The 22,061-nt window shown below is 48.8% G+C and overlaps 1 protein-coding gene across 3 annotated transcripts in view; it reads left to right on the top strand.

The window, feature by feature from the left end:
- rxra (retinoid X receptor alpha) overlaps window positions 1-22,061 on the top strand; it is a 170,146-nt gene that overhangs the window by 131,703 nt on the left and 16,382 nt on the right. For 2 of the 3 annotated variants that reach the window (XM_004916646.4, XM_012969224.3), the window contains 3 exons: window positions 11,637-11,693; window positions 19,371-19,540; window positions 20,298-20,427. In XM_004916646.4, coding sequence (XP_004916703.1) covers window positions 11,637-11,693; window positions 19,371-19,540; window positions 20,298-20,427 — 357 coding nt within the window. The remainder of the gene's footprint in view (window positions 1-11,636; window positions 11,694-19,370; window positions 19,541-20,297; window positions 20,428-22,061) is intronic. The other variant, XM_012969225.3, reaches the window with a different exon arrangement.

Raw genomic sequence — 22,061 nt, 5'->3', positions numbered from 1 at the left:
AAACTGCCCCGGGGGCAGGGTCGGACTGGGCCGACCCAGACCCGTTCCCCGTGGCGCTCCCCCGCTGTCTCATCTCTCTCAGAAGGGGGTTGGGCAGGCAGCGGGGGCTCCTAAGAGGGGTGTGGGGGCCCCTGGGGCAGATTTGTTAGTGTTTGGGCAGATAGGAAGCTGCAGTATCTGCCTGCGAGTTCCGTGCTTACGTGAGAGGCCAATGTGAGCGTCACTGAAGTGGCATCTGGAGCGCTGATTGTCCCCTCGGAGAGAGAGACAGAGACAGGCCGAACTCCAAATCAAATCTCAAGTGTTATTACGAGAATAGAAAGCTCTTGAGGCAGATTGGGGGGTTGTGGGGGGGCAGTTTATGCTGTGTCATCTGACGCAATCCCCAAATATCCAGAGAACCATTTATTGGCTGGAACACATCAAGTAAAAATACAAAAGAATTGTTCGCAGTATATACAACACGAATTCTGCTAGAAGAGTGTAAGCTCTGTGGGCCAGAGGCTCCCAGTTGATATGCAGTGCAATGCTCCGATTTTTGTGCTTTGGGTTGTAGTGGTGACTTAGTAGCTGCATCTGTATTACACTTCCAGTTGGACAGATATAGATTGCATTAAAATGGTGACTTAGTAGCTGCATCTGTAGACAGGTATAGATTGCATTAAAGCCTATGGGGTAGGTCACACACAATCCCTTGCAACAGCACCATAACCAGTCTCTATTGGACATTTACTGGGTGTCCTTAGGGCACATATTTGCTGCCCAGATACCAAGCAATTATGTTTTATTATTACCCTGTGCAAGGCCCCTGCCTTGGGGTGATGGCCTGGGTTTGTGGGAGCCATTTCTGAGCACTTTTGCAATTCACAATTATCATACCAACATCATGAAGGTGTAACTGGGGTTCGTCCCAGACTGAATGGAAGAAGCTTAATTTACTGAAGCAGAAAGAGTCTTCTGACGCTTCCCTGCTCTATCGCTCCTGCCCTATTGAGGGGTACAGGTCCCCTTTAATGTTGTTTGAATTCTCACTATCGGCCTCAATCGAATGTAAAAATCCCACAGACCTACAAATCAGGTTGGTGAGATCGGAGAGAGGAAGCCCGGGTGCAGACACATTTCTGTTCCTCTCGATTATCCGTCACTGACGCAAAATGAAAGTCTATTAGAGCCGCGGGAACAGAGCGATTTCTTCAGCTGCGCACCAACGATGCGAGGGAATTGTTTATAGAAATGGTTTTACAGACAGGGAAAAGAAAGCCAAGTAAGAATTATATCTGTGGGAGTCGTTGCTAGCCTGTCTCTAGAGTTATGGGGGGAGGTAGGTATTAGCACCGGGGCAAATTGCTGGGGTTGCTGGGCAGATTGCTGGGGTTGTTGGGCAGATTACCGGTGTTATTGAGAAGATTGCTGGGGTTGTTGGGCAGATTGCTTGGGTTGTTGGGCAGATTGCCGGGGTTGTTGGGCAGATTGCTTGGGTTGTTGGGCAGATTGCTGGGGTTGTTGGGCAGATTGCTGGGCAGATTGCTGGGGTTGTTGGGCAGATTGCTGGGCAGATTGCTGGGGTTGTTGGGCAGATTGCTGGGCAGATTGCTGGGGTTGTTGGGCAGATTGCTGGGGTTGTTGGGCAGATTGCCGGGGTTGTTGGGCAGATTGCTTGGGTTGTTGGGCAGATTGCTGGGGTTGTTGGGCAGATTGCTGGGGTTGTTGGGCAGATTGCTGGGGTTGTTGGGCAGATTGCTGGGGTTGTTGGGCAGATTGCTGGGGTTGTTGGGCAGATTGCTGGGGTTGTTGGGCAGATTGCTGGTGTTGTTGGGCAGATTGCTGGTGTTGTTGGGCAGATTGCAGCGGTTGTTGGACAGATTGCAGCGGTTGTTGGGCAGATTGCCGGGGTAGTTGGGCAGATTGCCGGGGTAGTTGGGCAGATTGCCGGCGTTGCTGGGCAGATTGCCGGCGTTGCTGGGCAGATTGCCGGGGTTGCTGGGCAGATTGCCGGGATTGCTGGGCAGATTGCCGGGGTTGCTGGTCAGATTGCTGGAGTTGCTGGGCAGATTGCTGGGGTTGTTGGTCAGATTGCTGGGGTTGTTGGTCAGATTGCTGGAGTTGCTGGGCAGATTGCTGGGGTTGTTGGGCAGATTGCTGGAGTTGCTGGGCAGATTGCTGGAGTTGTTGGTCAGATTGCTGGGGTTGTTGGTCAGATTGCTGGGCAGATTGCTGGGGTTGTTGGGCAGATTGCTGGGGTAGTTGGGCAGATTGCCGGGGTTGCGGGGCAGATTGCCGGGGTTGCAGGGCAGATTGCTGGGGTTGTTGGGCAGATTGCTGGGGTTGTTGGGCAGATTGCTGGAGTTGCTGGGCAGATTGCTAGAGTTGCTGGGCAGATTGCTGGGGTAGTTGGGCAGATTGCCGGGGTTGCGGGGCAGATTGCCGGGGTTGCGGGGCAGATTGCCGGGGTTGCGAGGCAGATTGCCGGGGTTGCGGGGCAGATTGCTGGGGTTGCTGGGAAGATTGCTGGGGTTGTTGGGTAGATTGATGGGGTTGTTGGGCAGATTGCTGGGGTTGTTGGGCAGATTGCTGGGGGTTGCGGGGCAGATTGCCGGGGTTGCTGGGAAGATTGCCGGGGTTGTTGGGCAGATTGCTGGGGTTGTTGGGCAGATTGCTGGAGTTTCTGGGGTTGTTGGGGGCCCCCCCACTGGTCGCCCTTTCTTGGCTCAGGGCACATTAGTTGCTGCTGCACAGTAGCCGGGAGTAGCTGGGAGTAGCCGGGAGCAGACATTGTGCTGTAGTTCAAGGGCCCCAGCGAGGGGGGAGAGGGGATGGAGTTTCCCAGCCGAGCGCGGGACATAAATCTGCCCTTTATCTCCCCAGTGACACAGAGTTGTCGTTGCAGAAGACACAGCAGCTGTTGCAGCAGATTAAGGCCAAGGATTTGTTGCCTTTTTAACACATAATTTAACTCCCGCCCCAGAGCAATTAGCAGTGTGACACCTTGTGCTTCCCGTCAGGGTTTAAATAATGGCTGCAGCCTCCCGGGGGTTGGTAGCCACTCTGTGCGGCAATGGCAGGCAGGGAGCCGTTACGCCTGGATACACCCTGAGTGCCTCGTTACTGACAGGTTATAGTGTCGGCTCAGCGGCCCATTCTAGCGCCACGAGGATTGCACAGGCCTAGAGTGAAAGCTCAGCGGCCCATTCTAGCGCCACGAGGATTGCACAGGCCTAGAGTGAAAGCTCAGGGGCCCATTCTAGCGCCAGGAGAATTGCACAGGCCTAGAGTGAAAGCTCAGGGGCCCATTCTAGCGCCAGGAGAATTGCACAGGCCTAGAGTGAAAGCTCAGGGGCCCATTCTAGCGCCAGGAGAATTGCACAGGCCTAGAGTGAAAGCTCAGGGGCCCATTCTAGCGCCAGGAGAATTGCACAGGCCTAGAGTGAAAGCTCAGGGGCCCATTCTAGTGCCAGGAGAATTGCACAGGCCTAGAGTGAAAGCTCAGGGGCCCATTCTAGCGCCACGCGAATTGCACAGGCCTAGAGTGAAAGCTCAGCGGCCCATTCTAGCGCCAGGAGAATTGCACAGGCCTAGAGTGAAATAATGACTCTGACTGTACTGTATGTTAGATAGGGGATAATGGGCCCCGACTATACTGTATGTTAGATAGGGGATAATGGGCCCCGACTGTACGTTAGATAGGGGATAATGGGCTCCGACTGTATGTTAGATAGGGGATAATGGGCTCCGACTGTATGTTAGATAGGGGATAATGGGCTCCGACTGTATGTTAGATAGGGGATAATGGGCTCCAACTGTATGTTAGATAGGGGATAATGGGCTCCGACTGTATGTTAGATAGGGGATAATGGGCTCCGACTGTATGTTAGATAGGGGATAATGGGCTCCGACTGTACATTAGATAGGGGATAATGGGCCCCGACTGTACATTAGATAGGGGATAATGGGCTCCGACTGTACGTTAGATAGGGGATAATGGGCTCCGACTGTATGTTAGATAGGGGATAATGGGCTCCGACTGTATGTTAGATAGGGGATAATGGGCTCCGACTGTATGTTAGATAGGGGATAATGGGCTCCGACTGTATGTTAGATAGGGGATAATGGGCCCCCGACTGTATGTTAGATAGGGGATAATGGGCCCCGACTGTATGTTAGATAGGGGATAATGGGCTCTGACTGTACATTAGATAGGGGATAATGGGCTCCGACTGTATGTTAGATAGGGGATAATGGACCCGCGACTGTATGTTATATAGGGGATAATGGACCCGCGACTGTTAGCTACTGGATAATGGGCTCTGACTGTACATTAGATAGGGGATAATGCATCTGACTGTATGTTAGCTACTGGATAATGGGCTCCGACTGTACGTTAGATAGGGGATAATGGGCCCTGACTGTATGTTAGATAGGGGATAATGGGCTCTGACTGTACATTAGATAGGGGATAATGCCTCCGACTGTACATTAGATAGGGGATAATGGGCTCCGACTGTACGTTAGATAGGGGATAATGGGCCCCGACTATATGTTAGATAGGGGATAATGGGCTCTGACTGTACATTAGATAGGGGATAATGCATCTGACTGTATGTTAGATAGGGGATAATGCATCTGACTGTACGTTAGATAGGGGATAATGCATCTGACTGTATGTTAGATAGGGGATAATGCATCTGACTGTACATTAGATAGGGGATAATGCATCTGACTGTATGTTAGATAGGGGATAATGCATCTGACTGTATGTTAGATAGGGGATAATGGGCCCCGACTGTATGTTAGATAGGGGACAATGCATCTGACTGTATGTTAGATAGGGGATAATGCATCTGACTGTACGTTAGATAGGGGATAATGCATCTGACTGTATGTTAGATAGGGGATAATGGGCCCCGACTGTATGTTAGATAGGGGATAATGCATCTGACTGTATGTTAGATAGGGGATAATGGGCCCCGACTGTATGTTAGATAGGGGATAATGCATCTGACTGTACGTTAGATAGGGGATAATGGGCCCCGACTGTATGTTAGATAGGGGATAATGGGCTCTGACTGTACATTAGATAGGGGATAATGCATCTGACTGTATGTTAGATAGGGGATAATGCATCTGACTGTACGTTAGATAGGGGATAATGGGCCCCGACTGTATGTTAGATAGGGGATAATGGGCTCTGACTGTACATTAGATAGGGGATAATGCATCTGACTGTATGTTAGATAGGGGATAATGCATCTGACTGTATGTTATATAGGGGATAATGGGCTCAGACTGTATGTTATATAGGGGATAATGGGCTCAGACTGTACTTTATGAGAACGTTAGCAATTCGCGTGCATATAGTTTAGGTTCCCAAACTGTGGAGCTCTGCCTCCTGGGGGGTCAGTATTAAGACTAGTTAGCGTTAGCTTTGGGGGGAATGCCTTAGCCCAGCTGTAAGGCTAAAGGATAGTGATGCGTAGGCTGATCTGATACCAGTGGGATCTGTGGGTTTGGGTCGGGCAGTGTTCGAGCTAAAGCCCCTGGTTTATCCCTAATGAGGCCCTTTAATAAAGTTCTATAAAGAGCTAGAGACCCCAAGGCCAGATGTTGCCAATGCATTCCTATGGCTCCCAGCCCGCCGTGGGGCTACATGAACTTCTTTGCATAACACGATTTTTCATAACCCAGCGCAGGAATATGTTTTGTAACAGATAATTGGCTCATTACATGGGAAAGACTTGGCTGCTGTTGCTCTAGAGCGCGTGTAGTTTTCATTTATCCGAATCTTGGGAACATTCTCTGCTCCCAGACACGGAGCAGACATTGCCAGGACATTGCCCCCTTGCCAGGATTTATGCCAGTCGAGGAACGAAGGCCGCCACCCCGAGAACAGCCGAGGTTGCCATCGTGTTTGGGACCGGTAGCAAGGCCAGCGATTCTGGTGGCGGTGCCGGTGGCAGAATAGGAGAAGCCGGGATCAGATAAAATAAGCAGGAAGCAGCCGAGAGGAGCCCTTTCCCAGGCTCTTTCCAGCCTCCTTGGGAGGTCCGGGAATGGGAAACTTTTCTGGTTTCTGTGAGATCCTCAAGCTGGGAATCGCTGGCCATTCTCTTAAGCAAAGCATCGCGCAGCCCTTTATACTTGGACTGGGGGCAATAAGAACCGGAGCTGCCCATAACCGCCATCATAGCTGCCACTTTATTATCTAGAAACTACTTGGATATCCTTTTGTAATGTACGTTTCTGGGTCAGAACTCACTTTTAGGTAAAAGAAAAAGGGAAAATAATGTGGCGATGCCAACACAGCCGTATGACTATACAGGAGTTGGCATGGTGTTAACAGGGGGTACTTGGGGTATTTGAAGGCCCTAGGCCAAGTTTATTTGGGTTGTGGAACTCCAAGGTGGCTACTGTCTTGCATGATGCATGAGATGTTCTGGTGTAGGGTTGTGTAGGGAGTGGGAGCAGAGGACTAGAAGTGAGTGGCACCAATGGGGAGGATCTTGAAGTTGGCTTCACTCTACAGGGAGCTGAGGGCACTTGGGTAGGGTAAGGACACACCAATGAAGACAGTATAGTAGAGGAACATATGAAGGTGGCATATTGAGATCACCTGGGTACATGGGGGTAGGACGTTTGCCCCTGTATTAAATCAACTTGGGGTTGAGGGAGAGTGGGGGTCATTTATCAACACTGGACAGGAACCCATAGCAACCATTGTTGTTGCATTTGTTGTTCTACCAGCAGCTGGCAAAAAAGCCAATCCCTGATTGGTTGCTGTGGGTTACTGCAACAAGCAAATTTGCCCAGTGTTGATAAATGAGCCCCAGTGAGTGTAATAGTGTTCTGTCCAGTGACTATGATTTTTGGTAAGGCCTTGCTGTGGCAAAGTTTATTGGAAGCCAAGATGGTCCCTGGGTTATTGGAAGCCAAGATGGCCCCTGGGTTATTGGAAGCCAAGAGAGCCCCTGGGATATTGGAAGCCAAGAGAGCCCCTGGGTTATTGGATGCCAAGATGGCCCCTGGGTTATTGGAAGCCAAGGGGGGACCTTGTTATTGGAAGCCAAGATGGCCCCTGGGTTATTAGAAGCCAAGAGAGCCCCTGGGTTATTGGAAGCCAAGGGGGGACCTTGTTATTGGAAGCCAAGAGAGCCCCTGGGTTATTGGAGGCCAAGATGGCCCCTGGGTTATTGGAAGCCAAGGGGGGACCTTGTTATTGGAAGCCAACAGAGCCCCTGGGTTATTAGAAGCCAAGAGAGCCCCTGGGTAATTGGAAACAAAGAAAGCCCCTGGGATATTGGAAGCCAAGAGAGCCCCTGGGTTATTGGAAGCCAAGATGGCCCCTGGGTTATTGGAAGCCAAGGGGGGACCTTGTTATTGGAAGCCAAGAGAGCCCCTGGGTTATTGGAAGCCAAGATGGCCCCTGGGTTATTGGAAGCCAAGGGGGGACCTTGTTATTTGAAGCCAAGAGAGCCCCTGGGTTATTGGAAGCCAAGATGGCCCCTGGGTTATTGGAAGCCAAGGGGGGACCTTGTTATTGGAAGCCAAGATGGCCCCTGGGTTATTAGAAGCCAAGAGAGCCCCTGGGTTATTAGAAGCCAAGAGAGCCCCTGGGTAATTGGAAACAAAGAAAGCCCCTGGGATATTGGAAGCCAAGAGGGCGCCTGGGTTATTAGAAGCCAAGATGGCCCCTGGGTTATTGGAAGCCAAGAGAGCCCCATGGTTATTGGAAGCAAATAGAGCCCCTGGGATATTGGAAGCCAAGAGGGCGCGTGGGTTATTGGAAGCCAAGAGGGCCCTGACTGACTGTGGCCATATAAGCCTGTGTCAGACACCACAGGGAGGAAGCTGGTTTGTATTGTGTCATGTGCCTGCACTGCCAGTGAGAACATCTGGTTTGGGTCCAGATCACATGCATGAAAGTGTCATTAAAAGTCATATCTTGGGGAAAGCGAACATAAACATTTGGGGTGAAAAATCTACAATCCCCTCTACCCGGGAATCGTGCACACCACGATGTTAGGGGTAAGTGTTTATTATTGGCTCAAGAAATAACCAAGAACATACAGGTTTGAGAATCCCATTGGTTCATTGACGCCGCCCTACCCAACATTCACAGGCAACTTCATTCCGGTGAGCCCTACCTCCCCATAATCCTGATACTCACCTTGTGAGACGTTAAATGCTATCTCTGGGAGTTTACACGTGTATGTGCGAAGCTGGGTATCACGTATGATGTATGAACGATAAGTAAGTGTGGCGGGGTAGATAATAAAGCCGTTTGTGTGCCTAAGGAATGGCTTGAAATAGCTGCTTCTTTCAACAATCGGCCACTTCGGGGTTCGGCTGTTTATATACGAGGCTGAGCCTCTGTCCAAACAGTTTCTATAGTGGATAAGAAACTGTATATATGCCGTCATTTCATTGGCTAAGGAGCAGTGATATTGTTGGTATTGGTAGCCTCGTCTCTAAGAACACAAAGGTGTTAGGATCCAATTATTATAGAGTGAGCGTCGTACCATGCTTGGCCACAGGGGGCGCCCCCAGTCTCAGTAAATACATACTGCAGACTATCCTGTGTTAATATAAGATTTACTAGTTACAAGTAATGGAAAATGCAGTCACGTTAAACCCTACTGATAAATATTGGATATTTGCCCCGCCCCCCCACTCCCCCCCCCCAAGGAATTCAAGCCAAGGGGGAACCTTGGTAATTGGAAGCCAAGAGGGCCCCTTGGTAATTGGAAGCCAAGAGGGCCCCTGGGTTATTGGAAGCCAAGGGGGGACCTGGGTTATTGGAAGCCAAGAGGGCCCCTAGGTTATTGGAAGCCAAGGGGGGACCTGGGTTATTGGAAGCCAAGAGGGCCCCTAGGTTATTGGAAGCCAAGAGGGCCCCTGGGTTATTGGAAGCCAAGAGGGCCCCTGGGTAATTGGAAACCAAGAGGGCCCCTGGGTTATTGGAAGCCAAGAGGGCCCTTGGGTTATTGGAAGCCAAGAGGGCCCCTGGGTTATTGGAAGCCAAGAGGGCCCCTGGGTTATTGGAAGCCAAGAGGGCCCCTGGGTTTTTTGAAGCCAAGAGGGCGCCTGGGTTATTGGAAGCCAAGAGGGAACCTTGGTAATTGGATGCCAAGAGGGCCCCTGGGTTATTGGAAGCCAAGAGGGCCCCTAGGTTATTGGAAGCCAAGAGGGCGCCTGGGTTATTGGAAGCCAAGAGGGTGCCTGGGTTATTGGAAGCCAAGAGGGCCCCTGAGTTATTGGAAGCCAAGAGGGCCCCTAGGTTATTGGAAGCCAAGGGGGGACCTGGGTTTTATGAAGCCAAGAGGGCGCCTGGGTTATTGGAAGCCAAGAGGGAACCTTGGTAATTGGATGCCAAGAGGGCCCCTGGGTTATTGGAAGCCAAGAGGGCCCCTGGGTTATTGGAAGCCAAGAGGGCCCCTGGGTTATTGGAAGCCAAGAGGGCCCCTGGGTTATTGAAAGCCAAGAGGGTGCCTGGGTTATTGGAAGCCAAGAGGGTGCCTGGGTTATTGGAAGCCAAGAGGGCCCCTGGGTTATTGGAAGCCAAGAGGGCCCCTAGGTTATTGGAAGCCAAGAGGGCCCCTAGGTTATTGGAAGCCAAGAGGGTGCCTGGGTTATTGGAAGCCAAGGGGGAACCTTGGTAATTAGAAGCCTAGAGGGCCCCTGGGTTATTGGAAGCCAAGAGGGCCCCTGGGTTATTGGAAGCCAAGAGGGCCCCTGGGTTTTTGGAAGCCAAGAGGGCCCCTAGGTTATTGGAAGCCAAGAGGGCGCCTGGGTTATTGGAAGCCAAGAGGGTGCCTGGGTTATTGGAAGCCAAGAGGGCCCCTGAGTTATTGGAAGCCAAGAGGGCCCCTAGGTTATTGGAAGCCAAGGGGGGACCTGGGTTTTATGAAGCCAAGAGGGCGCCTGGGTTATTGGAAGCCAAGAGGGAACCTTGGTAATTGGATGCCAAGAGGGCCCCTGGGTTATTGGAAGCCAAGAGGGCCCCTGGGTTATTGGAAGCCAAGAGGGCCCCTGGGTTATTGGAAGCCAAGAGGGCCCCTGGGTTATTGAAAGCCAAGAGGGTGCCTGGGTTATTGGAAGCCAAGAGGGTGCCTGGGTTATTGGAAGCCAAGAGGGCCCCTGGGTTATTGGAAGCCAAGAGGGCCCCTAGGTTATTGGAAGCCAAGAGGGTGCCTGGGTTATTGGAAGCCAAGGGGGAACCTTGGTAATTAGAAGCCTAGAGGGCCCCTGGGTTATTGGAAGCCAAGAGGGCCCCTGGGTTATTGGAAGCCAAGAGGGCCCCTGGGTTATTGGAAGCCAAGAGGGCCCCTAGGTTATTGGAAGCCAAGAGGGCCCCTGGGTTATTGGAAGCCAAGAGGGCCCCTGGGTTTTTTGAAGCCAAGAGGGCGCCTGGGTTATTGGAAGCCAAGAGGGAACCTTGGTAATTGGAAGCCAAGAGGGCCCCTGGGTTATTGGAAGCCAAGAGGGCCCCTAGGTTATTGGAAGCCAAGAGGGCGCCTGGGTTATTGGAAGCCAAGAGGGTGCCTGGGTTATTGGAAGCCAAGAGGGCCCCTGGGTTTTTTGAAGCCAAGAGGGCGCCTGGGTTATTGGAAGCCAAGAGGGAACCTTGGTAATTGGATGCCAAGAGGGCCCCTGGGTTATTGGAAGCCAAGAGGGCCCCTAGGTTATTGGAAGCCAAGAGGGCGCCTGGGTTATTGGAAGCCAAGAGGGTGCCTGGGTTATTGGAAGCCAAGAGGGTGCCTGGGTTATTGGAAGCCAAGGGGGAACCTTGGTAATTAGAAGCCAAGAGGGCCCCTGGGTTATTGGAAGCCAAGAGGGCCCCTGGGTTATTGGAAGCCAAGAGGGCCCCTGGGTTATTGGAAGCCAAGAGGGCCCCTGGGTTATTGGAAGCCAAGAGGGCCCCTGGGTTATTGGAAGCCAAGAGGGCCCCTGGGTTATTGAAAGCCAAGAGGGTGCCTGGGTTATTGGAAGCCAAGAGGGTGCCTGGGTTATTGGAAGCCAAGAGGGTGCCTGGGTTATTGGAAGCCAAGGGGGAACCTTGGTAATTGGAATCCAAGAGGGCCCCTGGGTTATTGGAAGCCAAGAGGGCCCCTGGGTTATTGGAAGCCAAGAGGGCCCCTAGGTTATTGGAAGCCAAGAGGGCCCCTGGGTTATTGGAAGCCAAGAAGGCGCCTGGGTTATTGGAAGCCAAGAGGGTGCCTGGGTTATTGGAAGTCAAGAGGGCGCCTGGGTTATTGAAAGCCAAGATTTCATTGGTTAAGGAGGCATTAAGGAGCGGTGATATCGTTGGTATCGGTAGCCTCGTCTTTAAGAACACAATTGTGTTAGGATCCAATTATTATAGAGTGAGCGTCGTACCATGCTTGGCCACAGGGGGCGCCCCCAGTCTCAGTAAACACATAGTGCAGACTATCCTATGTTAATATAAGCTTTACTAGTCACAAATATTGGAAAATGCAGTCAAGTTAAACCCTACTGATCAATATTGGATATTTGCCCCGCCCCCCAACTCCTCCCCCAAGGAATTCCTATATCTGCTTACCTTACAGTCGTTTACATTCAGTGATTTGCGTCCCTGAGACTAAAGAGATACAATAATTGTTGTAAATTTTATTCTGTTACAGGGATGGAACACCATCCATCCCAGCATTCCCGAGATCTGCGATGTCAGGCGGAACAAGGTATTTCCATGAAAATTACCCTGCTTTACTCATAAGGGGAGCTCTCGCTCTACCCGTTCTGATGATGATGATGCTGCACCATTGATTTTTTTTTTTTGTTATATTGTATTGTTGTATCCGTAACGACAGGATGAGAATGCACAGTAGAAGGTTCAGCCTGACCAATGGCCCCATAGATGTCTTCCCCCTACATGTTCCATGTTGGTTCCTTCACAATGCTTATCTATATCTGATGAACGTTTATGCCGAGTTCATGACTTGCTTGAACCCCAACCTATGTGTTTGGCTTGGGTTTGGCTAGTGGATCTGCTTATTTGTAAGAGGATCCTTGACTTGGCCACCCAAGGTTTGGATCATACCACACGCCCTATGCAGATCCATCAGGAGAAGACCTCATCAACTTGATGATGGAGTCTTAGTGCAAGAAGGCTTTCTAACTTCTATCATCTAGGACATCTATCCAAGTACTAGTCAGATATTGGTCAGGTAGACTGTCAGGAAGGTAATTAAGGAGATAGGAGGTTAATTCCCTAAGCCCCGCCCCCTGTTCCCCTGCTGATCTAGCTGACTACTTTGAGACTCAAAAAACAGTAGTTGACTGTGCCTTCAGCCTACAAAACCCTTTTATTATAGAATGCTCCCCCACACATGGGGTGCTTAAGGCTCAGGATGATAAGAGGAGCAGTGATGGGAGGTTAATTCCCTAAGCCCCGCCCCCTGTTGATCTGGCTGACTACTTTGAGACTCAAAACACAGTAGTTGATTGTCCTCAGCCTGCCTTTTAGCCTACAAAACCACCCTTATATAATGCTCCCCCACACATGGGGTGCTTAAGGCTCAGGATGATAAGAGGTGCAGTGCATCAAGAAATAGGAACCCCCCCAGGTTTAATTGGGCATGGCGTAACTAGAGGCTACCACTATGTTGATGTTGAGGTTATTCAAAAACCTGTAGGGTTAAACAATTGATGAAAGGAACATCTTGATGGATAATAGGTCTCATCCACCCCCAATATTTTGACTGTCCTCAGTAAAAGTCGGTAGATAACGTTTCTCGAAGACTTACTGAGGGTGAAGATGATCATTTCCGAGAAGACGTTTAGGTATAAAGCAGTGGTTCTCAACCTTCAACATGGGGTGCTTAAGGCTCAGGATGATAAGAGGTGCAGTGCATCAAGAAATAGGAACCCCCCAGGTTGGCTCTTTCATAATGAATATGAGGCAAGCCCATTGATTTTCCGGAACACCCTACATTAGTGGTTCCTAAATGGTGGGACTGACCACCCTGCGAGCGAGGGGGTGAGGGGCAGCCTTAAGGTCATGTGAGGAATGACTGTTTGGTGTTCTAGATACACCTGAAGGCCCACCTTGAAGTTCATCTAGGGTTTTTGGAGAGAATGTCAAAATCCAACTATTCTTGAACCTATGGTTGATATAATATGTAGACTTGACCTGAGCAAAGGTTGAACCTTCAAGGGGCGGTTGAAGTTGACGGCCCCTGTCTTACGCTCTCAGGCCTAAGAGATCACATATCACTGACGCTCTCTCGCTCTCGCCCACTTCAAAGGCCTACATTTTAATATCTAGGCCGCCCTTGCCACCCAGGATTGTCTTGCCTTCTCTTTTTTGGCCCAACAATAGCATTCTTCAGCTGGAGCAACGTGAGCTCTTCACGCACAAAGGGCTCCTTATTCAGGTGACAAAGCTACTTTTGTGCCGCCATTTTTTAACCTTTAAGCGCTGCCAATAACATAAATACTGCCCCGCGAAATTAGCATTGGGGGGGGGGGCAGGTAGGGTTACAGGGGTGGAAATGAGAGGAGATAGAAGCACTAAGTATAGGAATTAAGTCGTGAGAGGAACTAATAGCACTCGGAGCAGGTGTGTAGGCCCAGCCGGGGGGGGGGGGGGGAGAACTGGAGATCAAAGCCTTCTTTTGCTGATAATCATTTCGGTATTAGGACTTCCGCACAGGCACCGATTATTAACTGGTCAATGATCCAAGGAAAAAATATATATATATATATATACATGTGGGAAAACTGGGAAATCCAAAGGCAATATTGTAAAGAAAATTCAAAAAGTTGGTTAGTCTATAAAAATATACTTGCCCGGGGTTTTAGTCCCTCCTCCCATTAGCTGCAATCCGTCCCCAATACTGTACACCTTCAGATTGTCGCCAAGCGAGCGGATCTTCTCCCGATTTCACCCACCCCTAGGTCCAGGTAGGTCCACCCGTAGGTCCAGGTTAATTCGGTCGTTTGGCCCTGGGGCCAAACGATCGAATTATAGCGAAGTGTATAGGCAAAGTCACTTCAGGGACTGCATCAACAAGCCGTTCCCTGATCCGACTAGATTTTTTAACCTGCCCGATCGATATCTGATCAATTTCAGGCCAGATATTGGTCGGGCAGGCCCGTTGGTAGTGCCCATACACGGGGCGATTATCTGCCGATATCGGTCCCTTAGAACCGGGCACCTTAAGAACCAAGGGCCACTACCAATGCAGTTATAGTACCACACTTCCTCATTGGTCAGCTTCCATATCCAATAAGTAGCCTTCTGCTAAGTTTTTTTTGCTTTTTGGCCATAACTTATCTATGTTTTTTGGTATTTCTTGAGCTAAACTTTGAAAAATTGAAGCTACTTCATATTTGGCCCTTAGATTACCTGTTTTCTCCATTGTTGCCATTGTTTTATTTATTTGGGTGTTGAAAGGTTTGGGTATACTTCTCCTTTATTCCAGCAGTATCTTCTAATAATCTTGCTCTCCCAAGTTCCAAGTTTTGGAATACGGTTGACTCTATTTTACTATTATCTTATAGTAGTTCACAATGGCCTTTACCCATAATCCCCATAGCTCCACCCATATTTGTGCTCTTTTTTATGATCCTTGTTGTTTCTTTATGAGATGGTGAGAATGCCGGATACTCCGTTTGTGAGGTTACATCAGGATTTGTATCTCAAGTCAGGTCCGTCTGTTACATTCAGTAGCCACTAATGACTGGAACAAGTTCAGCGCTCTGCTTTCATTAGGAGGATCGGGTTTACCACTCTTTGTTAAAGTTTTAGGGATGTCCCCGATGCCGGTTCATCGGATAGTGGTGCCTTTATCATGAATCCACAGTTCCAGGCTCGGGTTTCTCGTGAACTTGAATGAGTCCACTTGAGAATTAAATAGCCCTGTGCTATGCGCCGGCACAAAACCTAATCCCTTGTTGATCACTCGGCACTCGGTTGGCTAAGCGTGCGAGAAGATAGTACGTGAAACAATTCGTCGCTGTGTTCAATCTTCTACCTTATAAAGCAGCACAGGGATTGGTTAAATCAGGCATGGTGTAGCTAGAGGCTACCACTATCTTGATGTTGAGGTTATTCAAAAACCTGTAGGGTAAACCCATTGATGAGAGGAACATCTTGATGGATAATAGGTTTCATCCACCCCCAATATCCTGACTGTCCTCTATAAAAGTCGGTGGATAACGTCTCTCGAAGACCTTACTGAGGGTGGAGATAATCATTTCAGAGAAGACATTTAGGTATAAAGCAGTGGTTCTCAACCTTCCTAATGCCGTGACCCTTTTATACAGTTCCTCATGTTGTGGTGACCCCCCAACCATAAAATTATTCCTAAGACCATCAGAAATATGTGTTTTCTGATGGTCTTAGGCAACCCCTGTGAAAGGGTCTTTCAACCCCCACAGGGATTGGTTAAATTGGGCATGGCTTAGCTAGAGGCTACCACTATCTTGATGTTGAGGTTATTCATAAAACCTGTAGGGTAAACCCATTGATGAGAGGAACATCTTGATGGATAATAGGTTTCATTCCCCACCCCCAATATCTTGACTGTTGTCCATAAAAGTCGATGGATAACGTCTCTCGAAGACCTTACTGAGGGTGGAGATGATCATTTCAGAGAAGACATTTAGGTATAAAGCAGTGGTTCTCAACCTTCCTAATACAGTTCCTCATGTTGTGGTGACCCCCAACCATAAAATTATTCCTAAGGCCATTGGAAATAAGTGTTTTCCGACGATCTTGGGCGACCCCTGTGAAAGGATCGTTCCACCCCCAAAGGGGTCCCGTCCCACAGGTTGAGAACCGCTGGTATAAAGGCTATTGTTTTGACTTTATTCAACCCTAAGGCCAGGGAGACCATATCCAATAGGATGCCTCTTGTAACCACCCTTTATGGATGTTCTATAGGAATTACAAGCTTATTGAATGACCACATCTTGGGGTATCCAGGTAATAATCTAGATCAGTGATCCCCAGCCAATGTTTGTACTTCCTAAAGATGGACATTGATGTAGTACAATGGACTTGGACTCTGATATGGGCAGTAGGGTTACCATTGAACTGTGGGCTTATTTCCCTGGACTTTTACTCATACTTTCCCTTTGATGGACGACCATTGAGTTGTATATCAACTAAACAACATCCAAACACTTTGTTGACCCAAGGGGGTGCAGGTTTAGTCAGCTTTGTGTTGGGTTATTGGCTTGATCTATACCCAGGTATCTCTAACCACTTGGTATTATATTGGTACTGTCGGGCATTTCCCCAATTAAATCAATGGGAGGTGGTAGGGCTTGGAAACAATATGGCAGCCTCACCTATATATATATTACACACACAGAGAGGGTCCCCATACATGGTCTGAAGGACCAGAATCAACATGGCAGCTAATATCAATTGGTATAATTAGAAATATAGTAGAGTAGGCAAAAAAACGTTTTCTCATTGTACTCGCTGAGACAGACAGAGGAAGTAAAGCATCTGAAACAGGAAGCGGTCTCTGGCAGTCACGGCACTAATGGTTTATAACACTCGCCGCCGTCTCTAGAGGGGGCGGGCAGGGAAGTCGGGAGGGGTAAGGTAATGGGGGAAGGACGTCTAATACAACTCCAACCCGTGGTGTCTCTATAGCATAGAAACTGCTGGGCAAGCAGTAATTGGTCAGATACTCTACCCTGCTTCATCTAAATAAACCATTTTCATATAAATATACTTTTTAGTAGTATGTGCCATTGTAGAAAACTGTCATTTTAAGTACTAAGACCCGCCCCCTGGGATCATAGGAGTCACAGTGCACACAAACAAGCCAAGGCACACATACATGCTAGGCCCCATCAGCCAATGAATGGGCAGAGTTCTGCCTTTTACTCCCACACTACTTCCTGTTACAGTTAGAGCTGCATCACTTCCTGTCAGCTGATCTCTGAGGGAGCACACAGCCCATCACAAAATGGCGGCTCAAGGGAAAGGATGTAGAAGGGCAATATTTACTGATATATATATTCCAGTTTGGGGAGATTCTTCAATAGGTCACTTAATATGATATAAACTGTCTGTTGGTTACGTATTCATTTTGGGGGTATCATCATCATCATCATGGGGGTATAGTTTTCTGTTAAGGGGCTTTGGTGAAAGGAAATAAAAGTTACTAATTGGGGACTTTTTGTGAATATGTATGAAATGGGCGTGGCTTGTTTAGACAACAGAGGAAAGATGGCGGCACGTAGCATAGGTGATAAACATAAAAGCCAGGCCTTCTGTTCCAAACGACTTCCTTCCTCCTTAATCATGAGCTTGATTGGTTCCGGCCGGGGGAGATGGGGCGGTCCATGTGGGAGAGTGGGCCTGGGTTGGCTGGTTGCCAAGAAACTGAGATATTGATGGAGATGGTGATTGGCTATGGGAAGTTACACAGCTATGAAGTTTGCCCCTGGGTGGTTATACAAGGGGGCAAATAAAAGTCAATGAAAAGAAGAATATATTCCATACAATATGATTTTCAATGGTGGGGCAAACAATGGACATGGATTCAGATTACTGCCACTGGGTCAATGGGCTGCTATTGAAGATGAGCAGGGGAGGGAGGGGTTAAATTAGGGTTTTTTGGTACATGCTGACTGGATAGGGTTGCCGCCTAGTCGGTATTTCTCTGGCTGGGGCGGATAATACATATTTGCTGGCAGTGTAACTGTGGGTAGTTGTTTGGCCCACCTACAATTGCCCTAATAGCCTCAATTGCCCCCCCTCCCCCTGCCCAAAAGAGCTTACAATCTATTGGCCAAAGTATGGCATTGGCAGATGACGAAGTAAAGAGGAATGTTACTTTCCATCAAGACTACTAGCCTTAAGGTGGTCATACCCATTAAGATCCACTTGTTTGACAAGTAGATCTTCTCCCGATATGCCCCAAGATGGGCGGTATTGGGCAAATACAGTCGTTTGGCCCTGGGGCCAAATGATCAAATGACAGCTGTTGGACCGAGGAACGCATCAACAAGCCAAGTAGGTCCCCAGTCTGATGGTAAAACCAGACCTGCTGATCGATACCTGGCTAGATATGGATCAGGGAGGTCCATCGGTGGGGCCATACATGGGCAGATAATCAGCTGGGACTAGAATCGGCAGGTTAAATCTGCCTGTGTATGGCCACCTTTAGCCTGTGCGTTGTAGCCGTGTAGATATCTGTGATGGCTGGTGGCCCGTCACATCTGAAAGGCAAGATTTAGTCGTTGATCGTTAGCCTTCTGCAGTGACCTAACAAGCCTAATGCCTGACAGGACCCCTGTTAGGAAGACGTCTGTGAGGAATTCCCTTCTCATTCCTTGCCACCGGCGGGATCTCAGTGTTCTGTTGGAGGTGGCCGGCTTCCAAGGCCTTGCCCCCCCTCCCCAGTCACATTCCTTGCGTGCTTCTGGTGACACTGCCAGAGCGTAGCCGGGAAAGGGCCGGTCCCTGTGTTTCCTGCTTGCGAGCCGCAGCCAGTTGATTGGGAGTGCAAAGTTGAGCGTTGGTTTAGCCATTGATCAAAGCAGAAACACCATACCTTTTCATTGGATACGTAGATGATAAAATTGCTTAGGGCTCTTCTTCAGGCTGCTATAATCCATGTGCTAAGTTGAATGCTTTTGGTTCTCATGATGTGGGCTAATAGCCATGATTAGCAACGGTAGCCAGTAGCACTGAACGGTGGCTGTACATTTACCGGCATAGAAACCCACCTCACGTCACCCCAAAACGTAATTAGATTTCTGGTGTCCTGGGAATTCCAGAGCCAGCTGATTGCACAAATCCCAGGCAGCTGCATAGCTTTCCCATGCTTCCCATTCCCTACGAGAGCGGCCTCGGAATGATCGGCTTTTTCTCGGCTTAAGGACTATATTAAATGCAACCCGACACGTTTGTTTTCTCCAAAACCTAATGGAACAAAGATGTTTGTTTAGCTTTGTCCAAGGTGGCGGTGCCAGCGTTCCGGATAGTTGTTCCACAGCACATAGATGTCTCCGACCCAAGTATCCAAAGTTCTGGTTTTGATATATGAATAGAAAGGTCGGGTTTTGTATAAGAAGTTCCCACCCCCCCCCAAAAAAAAACATGGTGTGTTGCTTCTACAGGGCTGTTGTATGATTTCCCGTGTATTGGGAACCTGTAGAGCAAAGTCCCAAGTGATATCACCCAAGTTCCTTAGGGAACGTCTGGCTTTTAATGCTGTTTTGTTTCCCAGCATGCCAAGCAGGGTGTTGGTGAGTATTCTGGTTCCAGTTAGTTCTACTGTGGGGGTTGTTTTGTTGAGTACAAACCTTGTATGATTCCACAATATTAAGGTCTCCATGTCCCAAGTCAAGAAATCATTTTGTCCACTTTTTCTTTTTGTGTCCAGCCGTCCAGGAGGAGAGACAGAGGGGGAAGGAACGAAACGAGAATGAGGTGGAGAGTAGCAGCAGTGCCAACGAGGACATGCCGGTGGAGAAGATCCTTGATGCAGAGCACGCGGTGGAACCAAAGACTGAGACATACATAGAGGCGAACATGGGCCTCGCTCCCAACTCTGTAAGTGACCTCAACTGGGCAGTCTTGAAGTGTGAATCCATAAAGTATGTTAGAGTCTAGAGTAGAGGTCCCCAACCCTTTTTACCTGTGAGCAAGTAAGGGGTGACCAGTAAGGGCTGTGATTGGTTAATTAGTAGCCTCATGTGGCCTGGCAGACTATAGGAAGCTCTAGTTGAGCCTCCATAACTTGCCTCCAAGCCAGAAATGTAAAAATGGGCACCTACTTTGAGATCATCATCAAAGGGGTTGGTGAGCAACTGGTTGGGAATCACTGTTCTAGAGCAAATTACTATTAAATAATTGGAATAGTTCCATCCTATAGATGGTCATCTCACACAAATCAGAGAGTCTGGTGTGAGGGAACATCTGTTATGTAGGTGGTCCTAATAGAAATCATAACAGAAAACCAAGTAGTAACTCTTTTGGTTTGGTGTCTCTTTGCTGATCCTGGTCATGAACCTGAAGACGAAGTATAAGTTATTCATGAACTCATACAAGATGGACAAGGTTTCTATGAGGGGTCGGTATTGAGCAGCCTATATATCTGTATATGGAGTGGGGGCTTCAGGTTCAAAGCATGGCACAAGGAAGGGCGTTGATGGTCTACTGGGGCATGATGACATCTCCATGGCCATCAGTGGTGCTCATCCACCACTAGTAACTTACCTTGACCGTGCCTTAGACATGTCTTTGATGATGCCCATGTTCCCCTCTTGGTAACCTCACTCTTCGTTCTTTTTTTTCTTCCGCCACGCAGCCCAGTGACCCTGTTACCAACATTTGCCAAGCAGCAGACAAGCAACTCTTCACACTGGTTGAATGGGCAAAGAGAATCCCTCATTTCTCCGAGCTGCCTCTGGACGACCAAGTTATCCTACTTAGGGCAGGTAGGTTTTCTTGGAGATCTGTCGGTGCTTTATCAACTCTTGGTTTCTTTTAGACCCCTCCGGCACAAAGGAGGAGCTTTCTAAGTCATGAGGGTCCCCCAGGGCATGGAATCGTTACCTAACTGTCCTAGAAGCCTGTATTACATTCCGTAGCGGTGAAGCGTGTAAAACTATTTGCCGTGTCATAGTACACGCTTCATGTATGCGCCTTTTTTATGCTGGTTATGAGTCGGCAAGACTTCAGGCCAACATGTGACTTGGACCTTTATAAGAGAGCTAAACACTTACTCTATCAAGGTCAACAGTCATTCTTGTCCATTTCTTACCCATACACCACCACTAAATATATAAACACCCACCCATCACCTTAGAACGTACACTCTTTGGAATGGAAGCAACCGCCCCGGGGCAATTTGGCCAACAAGCCGTTGTTGTAATGCTATTTTCCCTTAGTAATCGCCTTTAGGAGCAGTTAAAACACAAGCATTGTGTACAAGAACATAATAGGGGTCATTTGTCAACACTGGGCAAAATTGCCCACGGGGCAAGTAACCCATGGCGAGCAAATTGTTGCATTCATTGTTCTAAAAAGCAGCTGGCTGACAAAAAGCCAATCACTGATTGGTTGCTATGGGTAACTAACTGCCCCCAGTGTTGATAAATGAGCCCCAGTGACTCGGTCAGTTTCATTTGTACTGCCCCACTGTCTTGTAGATCAGCTTGGGGACCAGTTTCGACAGCCTACTCTGTGATCCCATTAAAGATATTAAAGTGGACATATTGTGTGAAAATCAAGAATGTACATGGGGCTAAATTATTGATAAATGCCCCTAAACACACACTAGTCCCACCCATCTGTCCCATATCGTACCCCCACCTTTTCCAGGCTGCATTCTAGGATATAAACCAGCTATACACAGCCCATAGGACATGTTTTTCAAGCGTTTTAGATCTGATGCTGAATTCTACCCCCCCCCCCCCCCCGTACTGTTATTTACTTAGACAAGCATCAGAAACCTCAGTCTCTTCCTTCTTCAGAGATACGTAGGAAGCTCAAACTGTTAACGCTGCATTGGGTTTGAAGGTCGAATCCCGGCAGAATACTGCTTTTAAACTGCTGTGTGCATGGATGGTGTTCCCACCGCGCGCGACTCTTCAGGGGGAAGAGCTAACGTTGCCTTATAAAAACGCCATTACTTATTTAAGACCCAACCACGGCCGAGTTGGAAGCCAACCCATTAATGGTGCTACACATCTCAGTTCTCTGGTACCCTTTTTATAGATAAAGGCTTTGGTGACTTTGGTTTCCCTGGCAAGGGCTGAGCTTCTGGACCTGCAACCATCAGCCGGGCTTTGTCCAGTTGTGATGGTTTCTGCTCCATGCTTTAAATAACCTCCCTGCAGTATTTTATCCAGTGGCTTCATGTATTATTTAGCAGCAGGAACAAGCTCCAGGGAATAAGCGCACATGAAACATTCACATCCCAACATCTAGCTAACTGTGCTCCTTGATTCAACTCATGCGTCTGCTAATGAGGGAAAGCAGGAGCTGACATGGCAAGAAGCCTTTCTGTGCCATCGCTTGCTCTTCCAAGTGAAGGAACTCGAGAGAGTTCTCCAAAACTTCAACCAGG

The sequence above is a fragment of the Xenopus tropicalis genome, chromosome 8, assembly GCF_000004195.4.
Source record: "Xenopus tropicalis strain Nigerian chromosome 8, UCB_Xtro_10.0, whole genome shotgun sequence".
NCBI lineage: Eukaryota > Metazoa > Chordata > Amphibia > Anura > Pipidae > Xenopus > Xenopus tropicalis.
Note: the sequence above shows the minus strand (reverse complement) of the source record. Positions and strands in the feature narration are given on the sequence as shown.